The sequence below is a fragment of the Pelobates fuscus genome, chromosome 8, assembly GCF_036172605.1.
Source record: "Pelobates fuscus isolate aPelFus1 chromosome 8, aPelFus1.pri, whole genome shotgun sequence".
Classification (NCBI taxonomy): Eukaryota; Metazoa; Chordata; class Amphibia; order Anura; family Pelobatidae; genus Pelobates; species Pelobates fuscus.
In genome coordinates, this window is record NC_086324.1 from 26,525,649 (window position 1) to 26,542,798 (window position 17,150).

The 17,150-nt window shown below is 40.0% G+C and overlaps 1 protein-coding gene across 1 annotated transcript in view; it reads left to right on the plus strand.

Annotated features, from left to right (window-relative positions):
- KIF5C (kinesin family member 5C) overlaps window positions 1–17,150 on the plus strand; it is a 76,744-nt gene that overhangs the window by 45,524 nt on the left and 14,070 nt on the right. The window contains exons 13-19 of the mRNA XM_063429425.1: window positions 371–439; window positions 2,074–2,280; window positions 4,204–4,350; window positions 8,840–9,028; window positions 9,258–9,375; window positions 10,500–10,576; window positions 14,386–14,495. Of these exons, the coding sequence (XP_063285495.1) occupies window positions 371–439; window positions 2,074–2,280; window positions 4,204–4,350; window positions 8,840–9,028; window positions 9,258–9,375; window positions 10,500–10,576; window positions 14,386–14,495 (917 nt within the window). The remainder of the gene's footprint in view (window positions 1–370; window positions 440–2,073; window positions 2,281–4,203; window positions 4,351–8,839; window positions 9,029–9,257; window positions 9,376–10,499; window positions 10,577–14,385; window positions 14,496–17,150) is intronic.

The following is a 17,150-nucleotide window of genomic DNA, read 5'->3' on the forward strand; positions in this document are numbered from 1 at the left end:
TCTTGCTTTGGCTTGTGTTGGCTATGTGAGAGAGATGCAATGTGTGACACGTGAATTTTTAAATCTAGTTTTCCTGGACATTCTACCAGAATGATAGATTTCAATAGAAATTTGGACTTTATGTAAATTAACCTTGTTACACCCCCTGGCTGTCAATCAGACAACCGGTCCTGGATAGCCACAGCTACAGTAATTACTTGGACAGCCACAGAACGTCTGGGCTGGGATAGAAAAGCTTGCAAAGGCATTAGGCAAGAGACGTGCAACTTTACCAAACTTTTAAATAAACACTCAATGGCAAAATACATGATTAAACGTATAGATGTATTCATTGGGGGTATATCTACTTTTTTTTTTTTAATTCTTTTAGGATGATGAAATCAATCAACAGAGTCAACTTGCCGAAACACTGAAACAACAAATGTTGGACCAAGACGAGGTAAGCAAAACGGTCATGTTTTAAAAGTGGGAACCATGAGTGTATGATCAACTGCACTCACATTGCACTTAATCCAATACAGAGGCTCCAGAGCAGGTCTCAGTGAATTGCCAGTCAGCCTATCACCCTATGGCCAATAATACTGTCCATGATGTATCGTTGACCTGTCAGTCTACTGACCCTACCATATCAACCCATTACTCTCCCAATTTCAGACGTGCAAAACATGAAGGAACTGCAAAAAGGAAACTCCTACAGATATGCTGCCCTGTGGGTCACTCTGCACATGCAGTTTAATTAGTAAATTGGTTTTATCTTGTAGAAGAGGTCTGTAATAAGATTGTTACAACACACGTCTCAAGCTGATTCCCTTCAGTCATATATATTAAAGGAACACTATAGTGTCAGGAGTACACACGTGTGTCTAACACTATATAGCGCTGGAATGCAGCTTTGGGTCCCTGGTCCAATTCTTTTGGGAGATTAAAGGTGATTTTACTTGCCTTTACTCTCACGCTGCACACTGCAGCACAGAGATAGGAAGCACCTCTAGTGGCCGACTGAGTAACTACCACTGGAGATGTTGGTAAGCAGCAATGTAAACCCTGCCATTTGTCTGAAATTGCAGTTTTACAGTGCTAATGCTATAGGTACTGATTATAGACACCAGAACCACTACATTAAGCTGTAGTGGTTCTGGCGACTATAGTGTACCCTTTTTTTAAGGATAAAAACAATTCTCAAGGGTCAAACAGTATTGTTAATATTGTGTGTGTGATCTATCTATCATCAAATCCTACATTACTCATCATATACCATGAACTACTAAAGAGCCCCCCCTTTCCTTTCTAATACATCATTCAAAATTAATATATATAAAAAACAAACAAACAAAAATGTATATAAATGATCTTTTCATGAATTTATATATTGTTAAAACACACATACTTGAAGCTGCTGTACACCATCTTGCAGGGAAAGCTATGAACACATCTGTACAAGTCATTGAGTAACAGTATGTGCACGCCAGGATCACATAGTACAAGACCTTGTACAGGCCAGGAATAAGATTTCCTTAAGCGAACACGTAGTTTGTTTTCGGGGGTATACTGATTTTGAAGCTATAATTAATGTGATCAATGAAAAGGAACATCATTGCAGGATATCCAATGTAAGGAGCATGTATCAAGACAATAAACAATCGTTTTGGGGGTTTCTGTATCACAAAGGGAACTTGCTGGCATTTTGGATCTGGACTCCCCTCATGGGTGGGATCAGTCTAATATACAAATGGTATAGGTTCTCTCTGTAACGGCACAAGTGAGCAAAAACCTTTTTGAGCTTGGAGTGCGGACTAACCTAAGGGCAAGCCACCAAGTGTTTCCTCATTTTTGATGTTCAAATATTCTGTTTTTGTGTTTTTTTTTTTTTTATAGAGTGCATAAATATAGGTGCCCATTTCCGAAATTGAAATTTTGCTATTGTTTTAAACAAACGTATGAATTTATTAAGCTATACTTTTTACTATATTTATTGTAGATCACTTGATGTGTTTTTATTAGTGCACCACTTAATAAACCACACCACGTGCATCTGATAATCGTCCTGTAAACATTTCCATTTGGTTTTTCCAGCTTTTGGCTTCAACACGCAGAGATTATGAAAAGATCCAAGAGGAGCTGACTCGACTACAGATTGAGAATGATGCAGCCAAGGATGAGGTGAAGGAAGTTCTTCAAGCCTTGGAGGAACTAGCCGTTAATTACGACCAGAAGTCTCAGGAAGTGGAAGACAAGACTAAAGCCAATGAACAGCTCTGTGATGAACTGGCGCAGAAAACGGTAGGAGTACTGCTTTTAATCATTGTAGAGCTCTTAATTGCTACAACTATTTGGTGTGTTTGGCTGTGGTGCCTGCTGTACATGAGGTTGACATGCTGTTAGATTAAGGTACTTTATTTTGTACAAAGTCTGCAATTACTCGAGAAAAAAGAATCTTCTATAAAATAACTTGTCTGGGGCTTGCTTGCAGAGGCTGCCGTTTTGACTCGACTGCAAGATATTTAAACTCCGCACCACTTCTAGTACAATTGAGTGGCACTCTCAACGTTCTTATTTGTCTATAAAACCTGTGATTTTATATGGCTGTGTAGAAAGTCCTACAGTGGTGTCAGGTAAAGTTTAGTTGAGCCAAGGAAACTGATTGGGACACAAATCATTCAGTATTTTACTATTAGACCATCATAGATGGAGCAACCAATCCAGGGCCATTGCTCGGTTCCAGAAACGCATGGGGCTTTAGGCCAAAGGAAAACTACATTAACAGAGAGGTGAGGAGATGTCTTTACATACCTTAAACATTTTATGTTACGTCCTCTTCTCTCTAACTATGACCAGAGTACTGCAGATGCTCTCTGGGATCTCCACGAAAGCATAGCCGGAAACGAGCACATACTGCCGAGCCTAGTTTCCAATGGAATTCTGCCTCTCTACCGCACTAATAGACAGGTAGCCTCGGGTAGCCAGATGGAGCACTATATTACTGATTTTTATTATTTTTAGATTTTTTTTTTCCTTTTGATTTATTTTTGTCTGCTGTAACATTCAGGGCTTCAGCCCCTTAAGCTCCCCTTTACCCATATGTATGCTGTCCTTCAGGTCGTTATGAGCTCGAAAACATGCCATTGTTACGTTGCATTCTTGCCATAAAAAGCACAATGGGGTAGCTTGATGCCTTTTAATCGGCACCTTTTCAATTTCTGCCAGAGAGACGCGACTCGTTATTCAGAGAAAGCACAAAATCATAATGCGTTGTTTAGACCTGAGGGCGCACAAGCCCAATATAGCTTGATAAAGACAGCCTGGGGATAGGTTTCTGATTTGTCTTGTTGTCTTCTGTTGATGTCTAATATGTTGCGGGCTAAAATCAAAAAGTGTGATGGAAAAAAAACCTCATATGATTAACTTCGAATGCCTGCTCAAGATAGTCATTATGTGGCAGCTGAAATGTGATTTTCCTCAGTGCTTGTTACACTTTGTAATTGCTTTTATCTTTATGGTCTATGTGTGTCCTTGACGTCAAGTCAAGCATCTCTCTGTACATCAGAACACGACGCCGTTCATTGGTTGAGGAAAGCAATTTATGTCAAACGCTTTTAGAATCCACTAGAGGATTCTCTTTAAGAGTTTCTGAAATTGTAATTCTAAATTATTTAGAAAGTGACCTCCAGAAAAAAAGCTTTGTCCGAGCCCTTGAGCTGATTCATTGAGTTTTCCTCATTTAATCTGCTTTGAAGAGTTTGTCTTTTTTTTTTTTTTACTTATTTTGAGAAATATTGTTCAATGAATCTTTGTTTATAGTCGCACTGTTCAGAAGTGTGGGATATAAAAATATTCATGAGATGGTTTTGTAGCTGCAAAAGCTCTCCGGTTTGGTAATCTGTTCTCCATTAAGCTTCTAGAATATAAAAGCTTTGACGTAGACTGATTGACACTGCATATAAACAGATTTAGTTCATGACATGGCATTATTGCCTAGAAATTTATTTATTTTTTACCCAATATATTTACTATAAAGGATTATTTTGAGATTATACCATTTGAATTTCGAAATATGTCTTTCCTAAAAGTTGTCCAAAGTCATCATGCTATACTGTGTTTAGAACACAGAAGGATTGACCGATTCATAACGCTGATATTTGTAACCTTAACTATTCTGCTAGTTAAATATCATTTAAAAAATATATATATATTTATTTTTTACAGACCAGCTTAATTTCAACCCAACGTGAATTGCATCAGCTGCAGGAACTCGGTAATCATCAGAAGAAAAGGGCAACAGAGATCCTAAACTTACTATTGAAAGATCTCGGAGAGATTGGCGGGATTATTGGAACCAACGATGTGAAAACGGTAACGGATTTACATTTAAATTTTTTTTTTTTTTTAAACTCCTCCTGCAAATTGAACAGAAGATAAAGCATTACTCCAACCACCATCACCTCCTCTGCTTTAAGAAACCGTCATGGTGGTAGAAATGTGTGCAGTGTTTCTCCTTTAAAAGATGTATATCCATAGATATTTACACATGTGTCGCAGGTGGCTAGTAACACAGGACTTAAGGGGCCTGGAGCTCATCTGCTTCTCCCTTCCAGGCAGTGTGCGTGCAGGGGGAAATGTGACCTCCGATGGATACAATTTAAGTTTAGTGACCTATTTCATGGATTTTTATTTGTTTAAATTAAATAATGGGTGTGGACTGGTTCAGAAGGGCATAATAAATAGACACTTGTATTGATGAGAAACTGATTATAGTAACCATTTAACTAGTTTAAAAATTAAATTATTTTATTCCTATTGTTTTTGATAAGTGCTATTGGCTGTGGCGTAACAAATTATTCTTAATCGGAATAATCCGAGATTGGCGATTGCTGTTATAAAAGTTGCTTTTGACCTTTTCCCATACATTTTTTGATGACTCTTTCATGGGAAAAGTGCCTGACAGCAGATTTTATTTCCATTACAAAAGAAAGCATTCCTAGGATTTTAAATGAAATAAAATAACTCCTTATGACCCGTTTGGGATGGTGGTAATTGTCCATATTCTGAAACAAAACTAAACCTGAGATTTGAGCTGTAGGTCTGTTCCATTGTTGTTCGGGGGTTTCTCTTAAAGTGTCCACATATATATCGTATCATATTTTTAAAGGTCAAAAAGGGCTTTCATTTATCGTCCTATATGTATAACTAACACAACATTACCTGTAAATAAAATAGGAAAAATAGGAAAGTAATTTTTAAAAACGATATATTTGCTTATAGTTTTACACAATCAGTGCAACTAATTAAAAATACCCCAAAATCGATTTAAATATCAGTCTTGATATGTTTAGGAAATGTATTTTTTATAGTTAACACTAACCACATACCCACCCCAATGCTATACCAATCATACCCCTTACCCAATGCTTACACTCTTACACTTACCCTAATCTTACCCTTAACTTCAACCTTACTTTATCTTTAATCCTAAAACCACATTAACCCATACCCAGCATTAACTATAATCCTACCCTAATACTAAGTGTAACCCTACCCTACTCTTACCTCTAAATCTAACCCTAACCCCACTACTAACCCTAGACCTAAGATAACGCACTGCTAATATCCGTTCTTTTATTAGAAATGGGTTTTACTATATTTAACTCAGTAAATGGTGATATGTTTCCACCATCTACTGGCCATTTTCTGAATTACACCTGGTGTAATTCTGACGAGATCCCTTGTTCCTGCCGATTTATCTAGAGCAGGCTTCCCCAAACTCCGGCCCTCCAGATGTTGCTGAACTACAACTCCCATGATTCTCAGCCTATCTCTCATTCAGAGAATCATGGGAGTTGTAGTGGAGCAACATCTGGAGGGCTGGAGTTTTGGGAAGCCTTTGTTAAACTCAGCACAGGTCCCAATCGGCTGGGATCAGGCTGCGAGAGCCTGCCATGGTTTATTCAGAATCTATTCAGGTTCTGGAGGCAAAGTTGCCTGCACCTCAATAAATTGGCTGTGGTTGTCTGTATTGGTTCTGTGCAGCTCTGACTTCCAGAGCTCGTCGGTCAGTCTGGGACCACTAAAAATGGCCCCAACTGACTAACAAGCTTTAGGTATCCTTTGATACCTGAGGTTAGTGGTGTGAGCAGGGATTTAACCCTGCTCACATCATGATCTCCAAGTAGGCATTTAAGTGCCTATTTAAAGAGCCACTTCCAGACCTGGATTCCAAGCCCATCAAAATATCTGAACCAACTACAATTGGCCCCAGCATGTCGAGAGGAACCCAGGAATCCATTGATACCTGGAGTGTCTAGTGTGAGCATGAACACTGTGATCTCTATTAAGGCCTTTTAAAGGATTATTTAAAGAGTATTTTGCAAAGGGGAGCCCCAGGTCTCCATTAATACCTGGTGTGAGGAATTTAAGCACACCAAATATGCAGGGTGTTCAATGCCACCCTACAGGCAGCAAAGCCCACTTTATCTTGGATGGCATTCGTACTAACGTCGTTAAGGGGTTAAACAGACAGGTATAACACCATATAGTCCCATTAGGTTTTAGATCGAACTCCAATGAAAAAATACCTAATTAAATGCACGCATATTTTCATTTAGGGTATTTATACCAAGCAATAATTTCTATATATTTTGTGTTTGGGTGGTGGAGTGTCCTTTAAAATGCTGATTTTTGTGTGTTAAAAGAAATATTACATTTAGATTAACCCCTTAAGGACCAAACTTCTGGAATAAAAGGGAATCATGACATGTCACACGTCATGTGTCCTTAAGGGGTTAAAATAGGCTATCTGTAACTATAGCAGAGGTGGAGAATTCTTACGTATCTTCCTATTTTGGCTTAAATTATACCACCTAGATTTTTATTAACTTTGATTTGGAAGCACTCTGGACACGCAGCCGATGAGGGTGCCTGACGGTTTGTGTTTTTTGGTGTGCTGGTAGATCAGCATGGACAGGCAGAGGTTATTGGTCTGTCAATGTAACGGGCTGCGTAATGAAGTTATGGTATTTTCATCTTATCGTGTAACCAATTTGTATGAAGCAAAAAATATATCCGACAAACCTGCAAATGACAAATTAAACCCTTACTTAGACAAGCTCTCTACACAAAGCTTCCTTTGTGCCAGATTAATTCTGGAGCAAAACACTAAGTTCTAAATCTCTAAAAGTTCTTAAAAATGGAGCAATTGACATTATAATGTAGTAGCTGCCATATCCCTCAGGGCTGGGAGTCATTGCATTAGGTGATTCGGTTTTAAAAAGATGATTATTTATTAAGCGTCAACAAATTCCACTGTGCTGTACAATGGGTGGACTAGCAGACCTGTATTTGTAACCAGATGAGTAAGACGCACAGAAACAGAGGGGTTGGGGGCCCTGCTCAATGAGCTTACATACTAGAGGGAGTGGGGTATAGTGACACAGGAACAGAGGGATTGAGGCCCTGATCAGTGAGGTTTACATGCTAGAGGGAGTGGGGTATAGTGACACCGGAACAAAATGGTTGAGGGCCTGCTCAATGAGCTTACATGCTAGAGGGAGTGAGGTATAGTGACACAGGAATGGAAGGGTTGAGGGCCCTGCTCAGTGAGCTTACATGCTAGAGGGAGTGGGGTATAGTGACACAGGAACAAAATGGTTGAGGGCCTGCTCAGTGAGCTTACATGCTAGAGGGAGTGGGGTATAGTGACACAGGAATGGAAGGGTTGAGGGCCCTGCTCAGTGAGCTTACATGCTAGAAGGAGTGGGGTATAGTGACACAGGAATGGAAGGGTTGAGGGCCCTGCTCAGTGAGCTTACATGCTAGAGGGAGTGGGGTATAGTGACACAGGAATGGAAGGGTTGAGGGCCCTGCTCAGTGAGCTTACATGCTAGAGGGAGTGGGGTATAGTGACACAGGAATGGAAGGGTTGAGGGCCCTGCTCAATGAGCTTACGTGCTAGAAGGAGTGGGGTATAGTGACACAGGAATGGAAGGGTTGAGGGCCCTGCTCAGTGAGCTTACATGCTAGAGGGAGTGGGGTATAGTGACACAAAAGGTAAGGGTAGGGTAGGAAATGAGGTTGCTAGAAAAATATTCACTGAGTGCTTAGTGCGTTTTTTTTTTTTAACTATTATATTATTTATAACAGTTGCAGGAGATGTTTATATTTTAACAACCAGACATTTCACATAAATATTGAGTCTTGAGGCAGTGCTAACGTGAACTAGGATTTTATGGAGTATCCTGCGTGTAACTGTGTTTTACGAGCTCTAAATTAACACACTGGATTTTATTCATTTTAGAAAATATATTTTCTACTTTCTCAATATTCCCAATGGCTATTAGTTGTCAGAACATCAGTACCTACTGACTCTATTGGGTGAATAAATTAAAGTTCAATCCATCTACTAATCATGCAATTACTGGGTAACTGGGCAACCAGTTCAATGGAGGTGAAGAGTATTGTCTCGGAGACTTGGGTTCATGGCAATTGTCGTTGTGACAGCAAAACTGAGACTTTTGTTTTGTTAGACTTGTGGCTGCCCTTTAAATTCAGGCAATGGATGGACCTACCCTTCTATTCATAAGAATGTGAAATAATAGGGGTGTAAATAGTGAAGGAGTCAGTGGGGACCCATAATCTATCCAGTAATGCATGAAAACATGCCACTTGAATTTGGACCCTATGGAAAATAATACAGCACTCCTTCCCTAACCCTTTATGCTGCCAGTTAATTGTTCTACAGGTTGTAAGCGTCCTACTTATCTTTATTCTTGGGTGTGTACTACATTTTCGTGGTCACGATTTGGTGTGTATATATAAATACAATTTCTATGGTTTTTTTTGCACTTAGCTAGCGGATGTGAATGGAGTGATTGAAGAAGAATTTACAATGGCCCGTCTGTACATTAGTAAAATGAAGTCTGAAGTCAAGTCACTAGTAAATCGGAGCAAACAGCTGGAGACTGCACAGATCGAGGCAAACCGGAAAATCAATGCCAGCGAGCGTGAACTTGCCGCGTGCCAACTGCTTGGCTCACAGGTATGTGAGGTTTGAGGGTAATGATTCAACCTCGATTTTTAATTTCCACCACTTTCATATGAAGTAATTAAAGTGTAGCCACTTTATATATCCAACACATAACTATTTTATTTTATGTTGATTATTGCTGTCCCACCCCATCAATAGCAATGAAAAAACTGAATCTATTTTACAATGTGTTCTATATTGTTGTCTTGTTTGTGACTGTTAACCTTTTTGTTTCTGTCAGCACGAAGCAAAGATCAAATCCCTTACAGATTACATGCAGAACATGGAGCATCGAAGGAGACAATTGGAAGAGGCGCAAGATGCTCTCAATGAAGAGCTGGCAAAACTCCACGCACAAGGTATGCGTTCTGCGGGCTCGTGGATTAAAGCTGGTGGCCAGTCCAAGCGGGATGTTCAGAACGTCAGGTGTCCTTTAATGGCATTGCATTGTTAGCCATAACATTACATATTTAAGGGGGTTTCTTCTAAAAATAGATCAAGGCCTTGATTTTAATATTGCTGGATAATCTTTTCAAATGATTTTAAGATTTTTGGATAAACTTTTAAAAGGATTTTTTTCAACATAAAAAAAATATCAAAAAATTATATCATGGAGATGATAGGCGAGTCCTTATACCTGCAATAGCCCCTCCCACAACTCTAGGCTCTGCCTTTACATATATATATATATATATATATATATATATATATATATATATATATATATATATATCGGTGGGAAAAAATCAACATATCACATAATTAAAATGTTTAATAAATAATTTTCAAAGTTTATGCAAAAATAATAAATCAAGGCATAAGTCATTGCAGTGAAAAATAAATGAGGACATTGTGAGAGATCCTGCAGGTATAATTTTCCAGTTCATAATCTGAGTAATTAAACCCTTGTCCTTTCTTTATCATCGCGGGGATCCTTCAAACAAACCCTGATTCACCGTGCTCCATAGTCAGAGGACCATTTACATTGAAACTTTCCCAGAGTTGTAGCTCACTATGTAACTTCCTGTGAGGCCAAGATTTAAAAGGTCAGCAGACATGAATGCAGATTGCTTGTTCAGAGTCCAGTGTCTTACTGCAGAGTTCATCAAGGAACCACAGTGTGTCCATTATACTAATCTGGGTCATGGTGAAATCGGGGACCTGTTTCCCCTCGCATCTGAAAATATGATGATACATTTGTATAAGATTAGGAATCTGAACAAATGCATTGGGTAAATTGGTTAAAGTACAAGTTGCATTATCCATATCTGAGAGTTCCATTGTTAACTCAGCCTTTCCTCTGGCCAAGATCGATAAAATGTGCACAGATGGCTTGGTCTACAACAATGTCTATTGATCACCTGCTGTTTGGCTTACCTATGAGATTATGGTTGAAGTTATGGTGTCCATTTAAGAGAAAATTATATAAATATTTAATTTGCCATTATGTCAGTTTTGTTTTATTTTTATACAATTTTAACAGAAAAAATGCATGAAGTCTCCTTTAAGGATAAAGAAAAAGAACATTTGACCAGACTTCAAGATGCTGAAGAAATGAAGGTAATTATAGTTAACGAGAACCAAGTGAATGTAATACAAAAGTGGGTTAAATAAAATAAGGGAAAAAAGTGTGAGATTGTAAAAGTGACTGGTAATCTCAATGTGAAGTACTTCAGCTCGAATAATCAAAATTAAAGGAACACTCTGGGCACGATAAAACTGAAAGGGTTACTCCAAGCACCATGATTTCTCCATTGATTTGCAGTGGTCATGGTGCCTAGAGTCTGTGTGTGCAGTGGTTCAGAGATTAACCCCTTAGCTGCTGAAGGTGTAACTCCATCTTCAGCCAGTTCATTATCCAGGCCAGAACAAAGTTTTGGAGCTGTCTTATGTCAATTCTGTGCAAAATTACCATCTGACGCCAGCATCCTAGTACCATGCAGCCAACGGCGGCCCCTGCTCGCATGCTGCCCAGGTCTTCCAATCAGTCCAACCACCCCTGACTCCCCTCCCCTTCCAGTGAGAGGGAGTGATTGCAGCTGAGGAGTATTGAGCTGCAGGGAGATCTCTGGAATAGAACAGATGACATTTTTTCGTTTTTTTTTTTTTTTTTTTTGAGAAGATGTACTACCTCAGAAAGTTTTACTCTTTTCAAAAAACACTGGGGTTTGGCTGGGGTAACGGTTTAAGAGCATATGACATTTTTACCTTATTAATATATTGTGTTTTATTTTTTTTTTTGCATGTTGAAATCTTTAGTTTCTGCATAAACGTTTTATTTGCAGAGTGCCTCTTTAGAAGCCTTTCTCCTTAGCCACGTCCCCCTCATTCCAGAAAGACTTCGTTATCACTGCATGTCCATGGCTCAGCCCCAAGAGTTGCTTTTAACTCTCAGCCTGGCTGCAGACAGTCTGAGAAACTATAAACGGGCAGTGATATCCTTACAATATGTATCTCTGGGTACAGGGATCCCTCTATGTATGTTGCTTTGCAGTTCAGCTCGCTCCGTGTCAGTCATCGGTGCCCAGAGCTCCCTTTTAGGCTTTGTATTCCCCACAGAGGCTGCATGTTTTAGGAAAGGGAGGCATTGCATAGTATGTCTTTACAATTCTGTTTTACATATTGGTCTCCACCTGCTGATATATATATTAGAAAACTTGGCACACACCCTTCCTCCAATATAGTAACAGCGTTTGTGCCTAGGTGCAATCCCACGTTGTAAGGTATATAGAGATGAATGAAGAGATGCACTCTCAGGACTTTTATATAGTTAAATGAGAATTTATTCCAAATCGAGGTCTTACATCAAATACAATCAACGTTTTGACCCATTCGGGTCTTTCTCTTGAGAAAGACCCGAATGGGTTTGAAACGTCGATCGTATTTGATGTAAGACCTCGATTTGGAATAAATTCTTATTTAACTATATAAAAGTGTGTGTGTGTGTGTGTGTGTGTGTATACACACACACACACACACACACACACTTTTTTTTTTTTTTTTTTTAAATTCTTTATTTTTACGTGCATAGTGATGACAAACATGCCGGCCCTGCCACAACAGCAGGTACCGGCCATTAATCGGCATAGGTTACATCTGCACATTTTTGTTATAAGATTCATGCTTGGTTCAGGTTTAGACAACAGCTATGTCAGCATAACAGGCAATATAAACCGTTGAAGATCAGTATGTACACTGACATGAAGGTTAAATAATAAAATAATACAAGTGTTCGCCGAACAGGCTAACATTGAATGTTATGGTTAACAAGAGTAATTAACTTGGTAGTCGATAAGTAAGTTAGGTACAGGCTTTGTAATGAAATCCTGTTCGGCTATCCTATGATATAGGCAGGAGTACAGCACCTCTAATATGGTGTCCTGTGTAGCGTTCCAACATGGGTAGTGCGTATCTAGTGTGCGTCGTGAGGGAGGCTTTGAGGTGAGCTGTGGCAGTGTTGCTAGTGTTGCAAGCTAGGACGTCTGAGTGTGTTAGAGCGGAAGGGAAGAGGGCGGATATTACAACAGAGTGGTACAAGCATAACTTCAAAGATTGCCGTCAATTCTTGAAGTATTTAGCAGGGTGTATAATCCTGTGTAAATGTTAGGCAAATGCAAAACAGTATAACTTGTAAGAGACATAGATATGGTGAGTGTTGGCTTATTCTGTCTTTGGCATAATAGGCTAGACATGGATAACAGGATAATAAAGGGAACACAGTATACTATGCATCAATAGGCTATATCACGTAGGCTGTTAATTATTATGAAGGAGAGGAACACTGGTGGCATGACATATTCAGCAACAAAAACATATATAGAGATTGGTAGCCAAGGGGAGCTGGGTCAGCCGTGGAAGTAGCTTGTGCTAAAATATAATGCCATCAGCCTATCCCCTTAACTGGGATCGCATAGTCCCACATTGCTTGACTTTGTAGGCTTGTTGCTGGAGTTGGCAGTGATGGGTTCTGTGGTTGCAATTGCTTCCTTTCTTCCTCTCTTATCTTCCACCTGGATCGCAGTGAGCCATCAGGTAATCCTTCCGTAGCAGATGGGTTTTTGGCTGGCTTGGTTGTTGGTTGCTTCCAGCGGTTCCTGGACTTACGATGTCTGTGTGCCACGTGTCTTCTGCCTGAGGCCTTAGAGGGAACTCTCGCCGTCTTGCCATGAATCCCGTGTGGAGGATTGTGGGCCCAGGGCATCCCCGATTCACAGGTGGCTCCCCGGGTGTATGGCTGGCGTAGGAGGGTAGCCTCCAGGTGAGTGCCCGGCCCAGAAGAAGGGAAAGTGGCTGCGACTGTACCTTCGTCCATGTGAGTGGCTGGGCTTATTAGATTGGTGGTACCGGTCTGGATCTGTGAGGTATGTGTAAAGGGCGGGTGCGCCCGCCCTGCTCGGGCTGCGATCCGGTCCCAGAACGCTGCGCATAGCTTGTCAAATTCAGCGTTAAATTTGGCTTCCCAGGTTGTTGCAGGGTGGTCCCTTTCTCCGTCCGCCATGTTGGTTGCGGCCCACGAGCTGGAGGCTGCGGCATTGCTTAATGTGCCGTTCTCGGCTGCCTTTTCCTTAGCAGGGACCGGGATGACCCCCACCGGTCCAGAGGGGGGGGAACGGGTTGCTTGCTGTAGCCCTGCGGCCTCAGGATGGAGGATCGGCCGCATCCTCCCCCCATGAGTATCTCCGCGCCAATAGGCCTCAGAAGCTGCATTCAGCCGCAGATCGGCGGGCGAGTCTCCGGAATCATCCGAAAATGTGCCCCAACGGTTAGGTACAGTGTGCACTCTCGGTGGCTGCTGTTTTGGGGTTAACATCCCGTTTTGTGCCCGGTTTGGCTTGGTTTGTGTGAGGAGCTCACCCCTTGCACGTCTGTCGGCCATGCTGGACAGGCCCCACCCCCCCCACACACTTTTTTTTTAATTGCCTCCAATATAGGTTAATATTTTAAAGAACTCCTTGCTTTGTAACTGTGCAGTTTGTATCTCATTAAATCTTTCTATTAGTTCAGAAATCGGAGGAAAGGAACATTTAAATGTGTCCGATAACAATCTTTTCTATGACTTTGCTGGAAGTAGGATGATCTATTGTGCTACACCTCCCTAATAATAAATACCGGGTAATATAAAGAACAACCAAATGCGTGAAAAAGGAAAGATTTAAACCTTAAAATATAAATCCATGCCGTTCTCGGTCTACGTCCCTCTTGCCTTAACATGCCAGTGTGAAATGGTTTGTTATCTAGGTGACAAATGAACCGGTTTAAAGAAAGCAGGACATAAACCGAATATCCAGTTATTGTGCCGGGTTTTTAAATCATTCCAGCTAATTCCATGGAAGAAGGTTTCCTTATCACCATTTATTTATTTGTATTAGGAAACCCTAGAGCAGCAAATGGAAAGTCACAGGGAAGCTCACCAGAAACAACTCTCACGCCTGCGGGATGAAATCGAGGAGAAGCAGAAAATGATCGATGATCTTAAAGAGTAAGTTGTGGTGTTTTATTTAATTTTTATTGGTTTAAAAAGACTGTAACTTAGGCTGGGTACGTGATGACGTGACAGCGCATGTGCCGTAAGGACGGGTGTGACGAAGGGAGTGGTGTGGCTGATCGTGGCGTTTGAGGTGCAGAGATTACTAAACTGATTATCAAACCGGCAAATAGACTAAACTCATGGAGTTTAACTCATGGAGTTAAGAGGAAACAAGGTCAACAGTGAGCTAACAGCAGGTGGAGGAGTTTGAACCATGCGGCAACAAAAGGAAAGAGGGGTGCGCCTCGCGTTGAAGCCAATACGTGGTGAAATGAATACTGCCAATAACAAGGCTCCACGAGGACGTGAGAATGCAAGGTCAGAAAATCAAACAAGCAGGAGGAGGTGACTGATTTGCGGAATTGTAAGTTGGTGAGTTTCTCTGCGAGGACTTGCTCACACTCTTCTGCTGACTGTGGACAATAAGCCGGAAAAACAAAACAAAAATGGTAATACAGATCAATTGATTGTTAAAGGGACATTGTAGGCACCCAGACCACTTCAGCTCTTTGAAGTAATCTGGGTGCTGTGACCCTTTTGCACTTAGTGCTCTAAGTCTGCCCTCTGTGGCTGTCTAGCAGACAGCCCCTAGAGGGCTTCCGGAATCCAAACCGACCTTTGGTAGTTATCTGACGCTGGACGTCCTCACGGACCTCGAGCGTCAGATTTTCCACATAGGAAAGCATTGCATAATGCTTTCCTATGGGGATGTCTAGTGCGCGCGCATGGCCATTGCCACGCATGCGCATTAGGTCTCCCCTGCCAGCTTGTGTGGGGGGAGCATGACCCAGCGCCAAGGGACATGTGCGCTGGATTCAGGTAAGTGGTTGAAGGGGCCCAGAGGGAGGGGGGACCTATTAAACCTATAGTGCCAGGAAAACGGGTTTGTTTTCCTGGCACTATAGGATCCCTTTAAGAACTAATTGGAAGGGGGGAAAAACAAATGTGTTTGAAGGTGACACTGCTAAGAAAGAGAGAAGATAGAAGGGCAAAAGACAGAAGAATTGAATAAACTCAAAAGTAAGAAAGAGTGAGACATCAGGAGAAACTAAGAGACAGAAAATAAGCAAAGATTCAATGTACATAATATGTGGTGATTACACAGTTTGTCTGACTGAGAGTGATGGGATTTCCTTAAACTGATCAAATAGTAATTACTCTCCTGCCTATCACAGAGTCTCTGGTACCTTTATCATTAAGGTGTACAATTCACAATAACAAATCTAGGAAGCAAAGGAAAAAGGGGGAATAAAAAACAGACTATATAGATACCTGAAAAATCATCACCAGGATTAATGATTAAAGGTTAAGTAACATTGATATAAAAAAACAAAAACCAGAAAGGAGAAGAAAGGCAAGAAAGAGAGAAGAGAAGAAAAAATGGGAACGAACTAGAACCAATTAACAACTGGCCACTAAAAGAAAACAAGAATTTAAAACAACTGCAACAAAAAAGACAAAAAAATAAATAAAAACAAGATAAGTCTCTCAATATATTTTTCACCACAAAATTGGAGATCAAAAAATAAATCTCTACTAATACAGCAGAAATTAAACAATAAATTAAAAGGGAAATCAATCAATTATCAAACAAAATTCAGCATATGGAAAAACAATATAGAGATCTGGAATTTCAGTTAAAATCCGTAAAAGAAGAAAATATCAAGTTGACAAAGAAGTTATCCTATACAGACTCCCAAATAAACGACTTGGAAGATCGCTCCAGAAGGAGAAATTTAAGATTTCGTAACCTTGAAGAAAAATCTAAAGAAGATGATTTAAGATGTATTCTAAAAGAATGTTAGAGCATTGGGCAATACCTCCTAATGCTAAAGAAGAATTAATAGAAAGATGCCGCAGAATTCTCAAACCGCAAAGTATTTCAACGGAACAGACCAGAGACGTCATTGCAGGTTTTTATACTTATGACGTTAAAGAAAGAATACTCAAGGCTAACCGAGATAAAATCATTTAATGGAGGACAATATTCAACGATAATTGTTCTTCCAGATCTTTCATTTAGTTCTAGACAAAAAATAACTTTTGCACCAATCCTTTTGATTCTGAAGAAACACAATTTGAAATTTAAATGGTTTTCAGTTTCGGATGGAAAAGGAAAGGTTTAATTTAAATTCCCAACAACAAAATAAAAAATCCTTTTTGAACGCTGGCTAGGCCAGATGTAAAACCGATGAATTAAGAAATGATTCCTTGCAATAGAAATGAAGTTAAGAATAGGAAATGGGAAAAGCTAATCTCCTGGTCAGCATTGGGTATGCAATGTGTGTGTGTGTCCTTGGCCTTTTGTCTTAACTTATCGTTTTTAGGCTATGCTTTTAACCCCTTAAGGACACATGACATGTGTGACGTCTTGATTCCCTTTTATTCCAGAAGTTTGGTCCTTAAAGGGTTAAATGTTCCATATAGACGTTAACACACTAATATATGAACTTTTATGATCACGTGAATTAAATATTGTGAAGTGTAAGCCTAAACTGTTGTGATATAAATGTATTTGTAATTTACTTGAAAATGTGAATAAAAAAAAATAATAAAGACTGTAACTTTGAGATTTTTTTTTCTTTTGATATTCTTTGATTTTAAAAT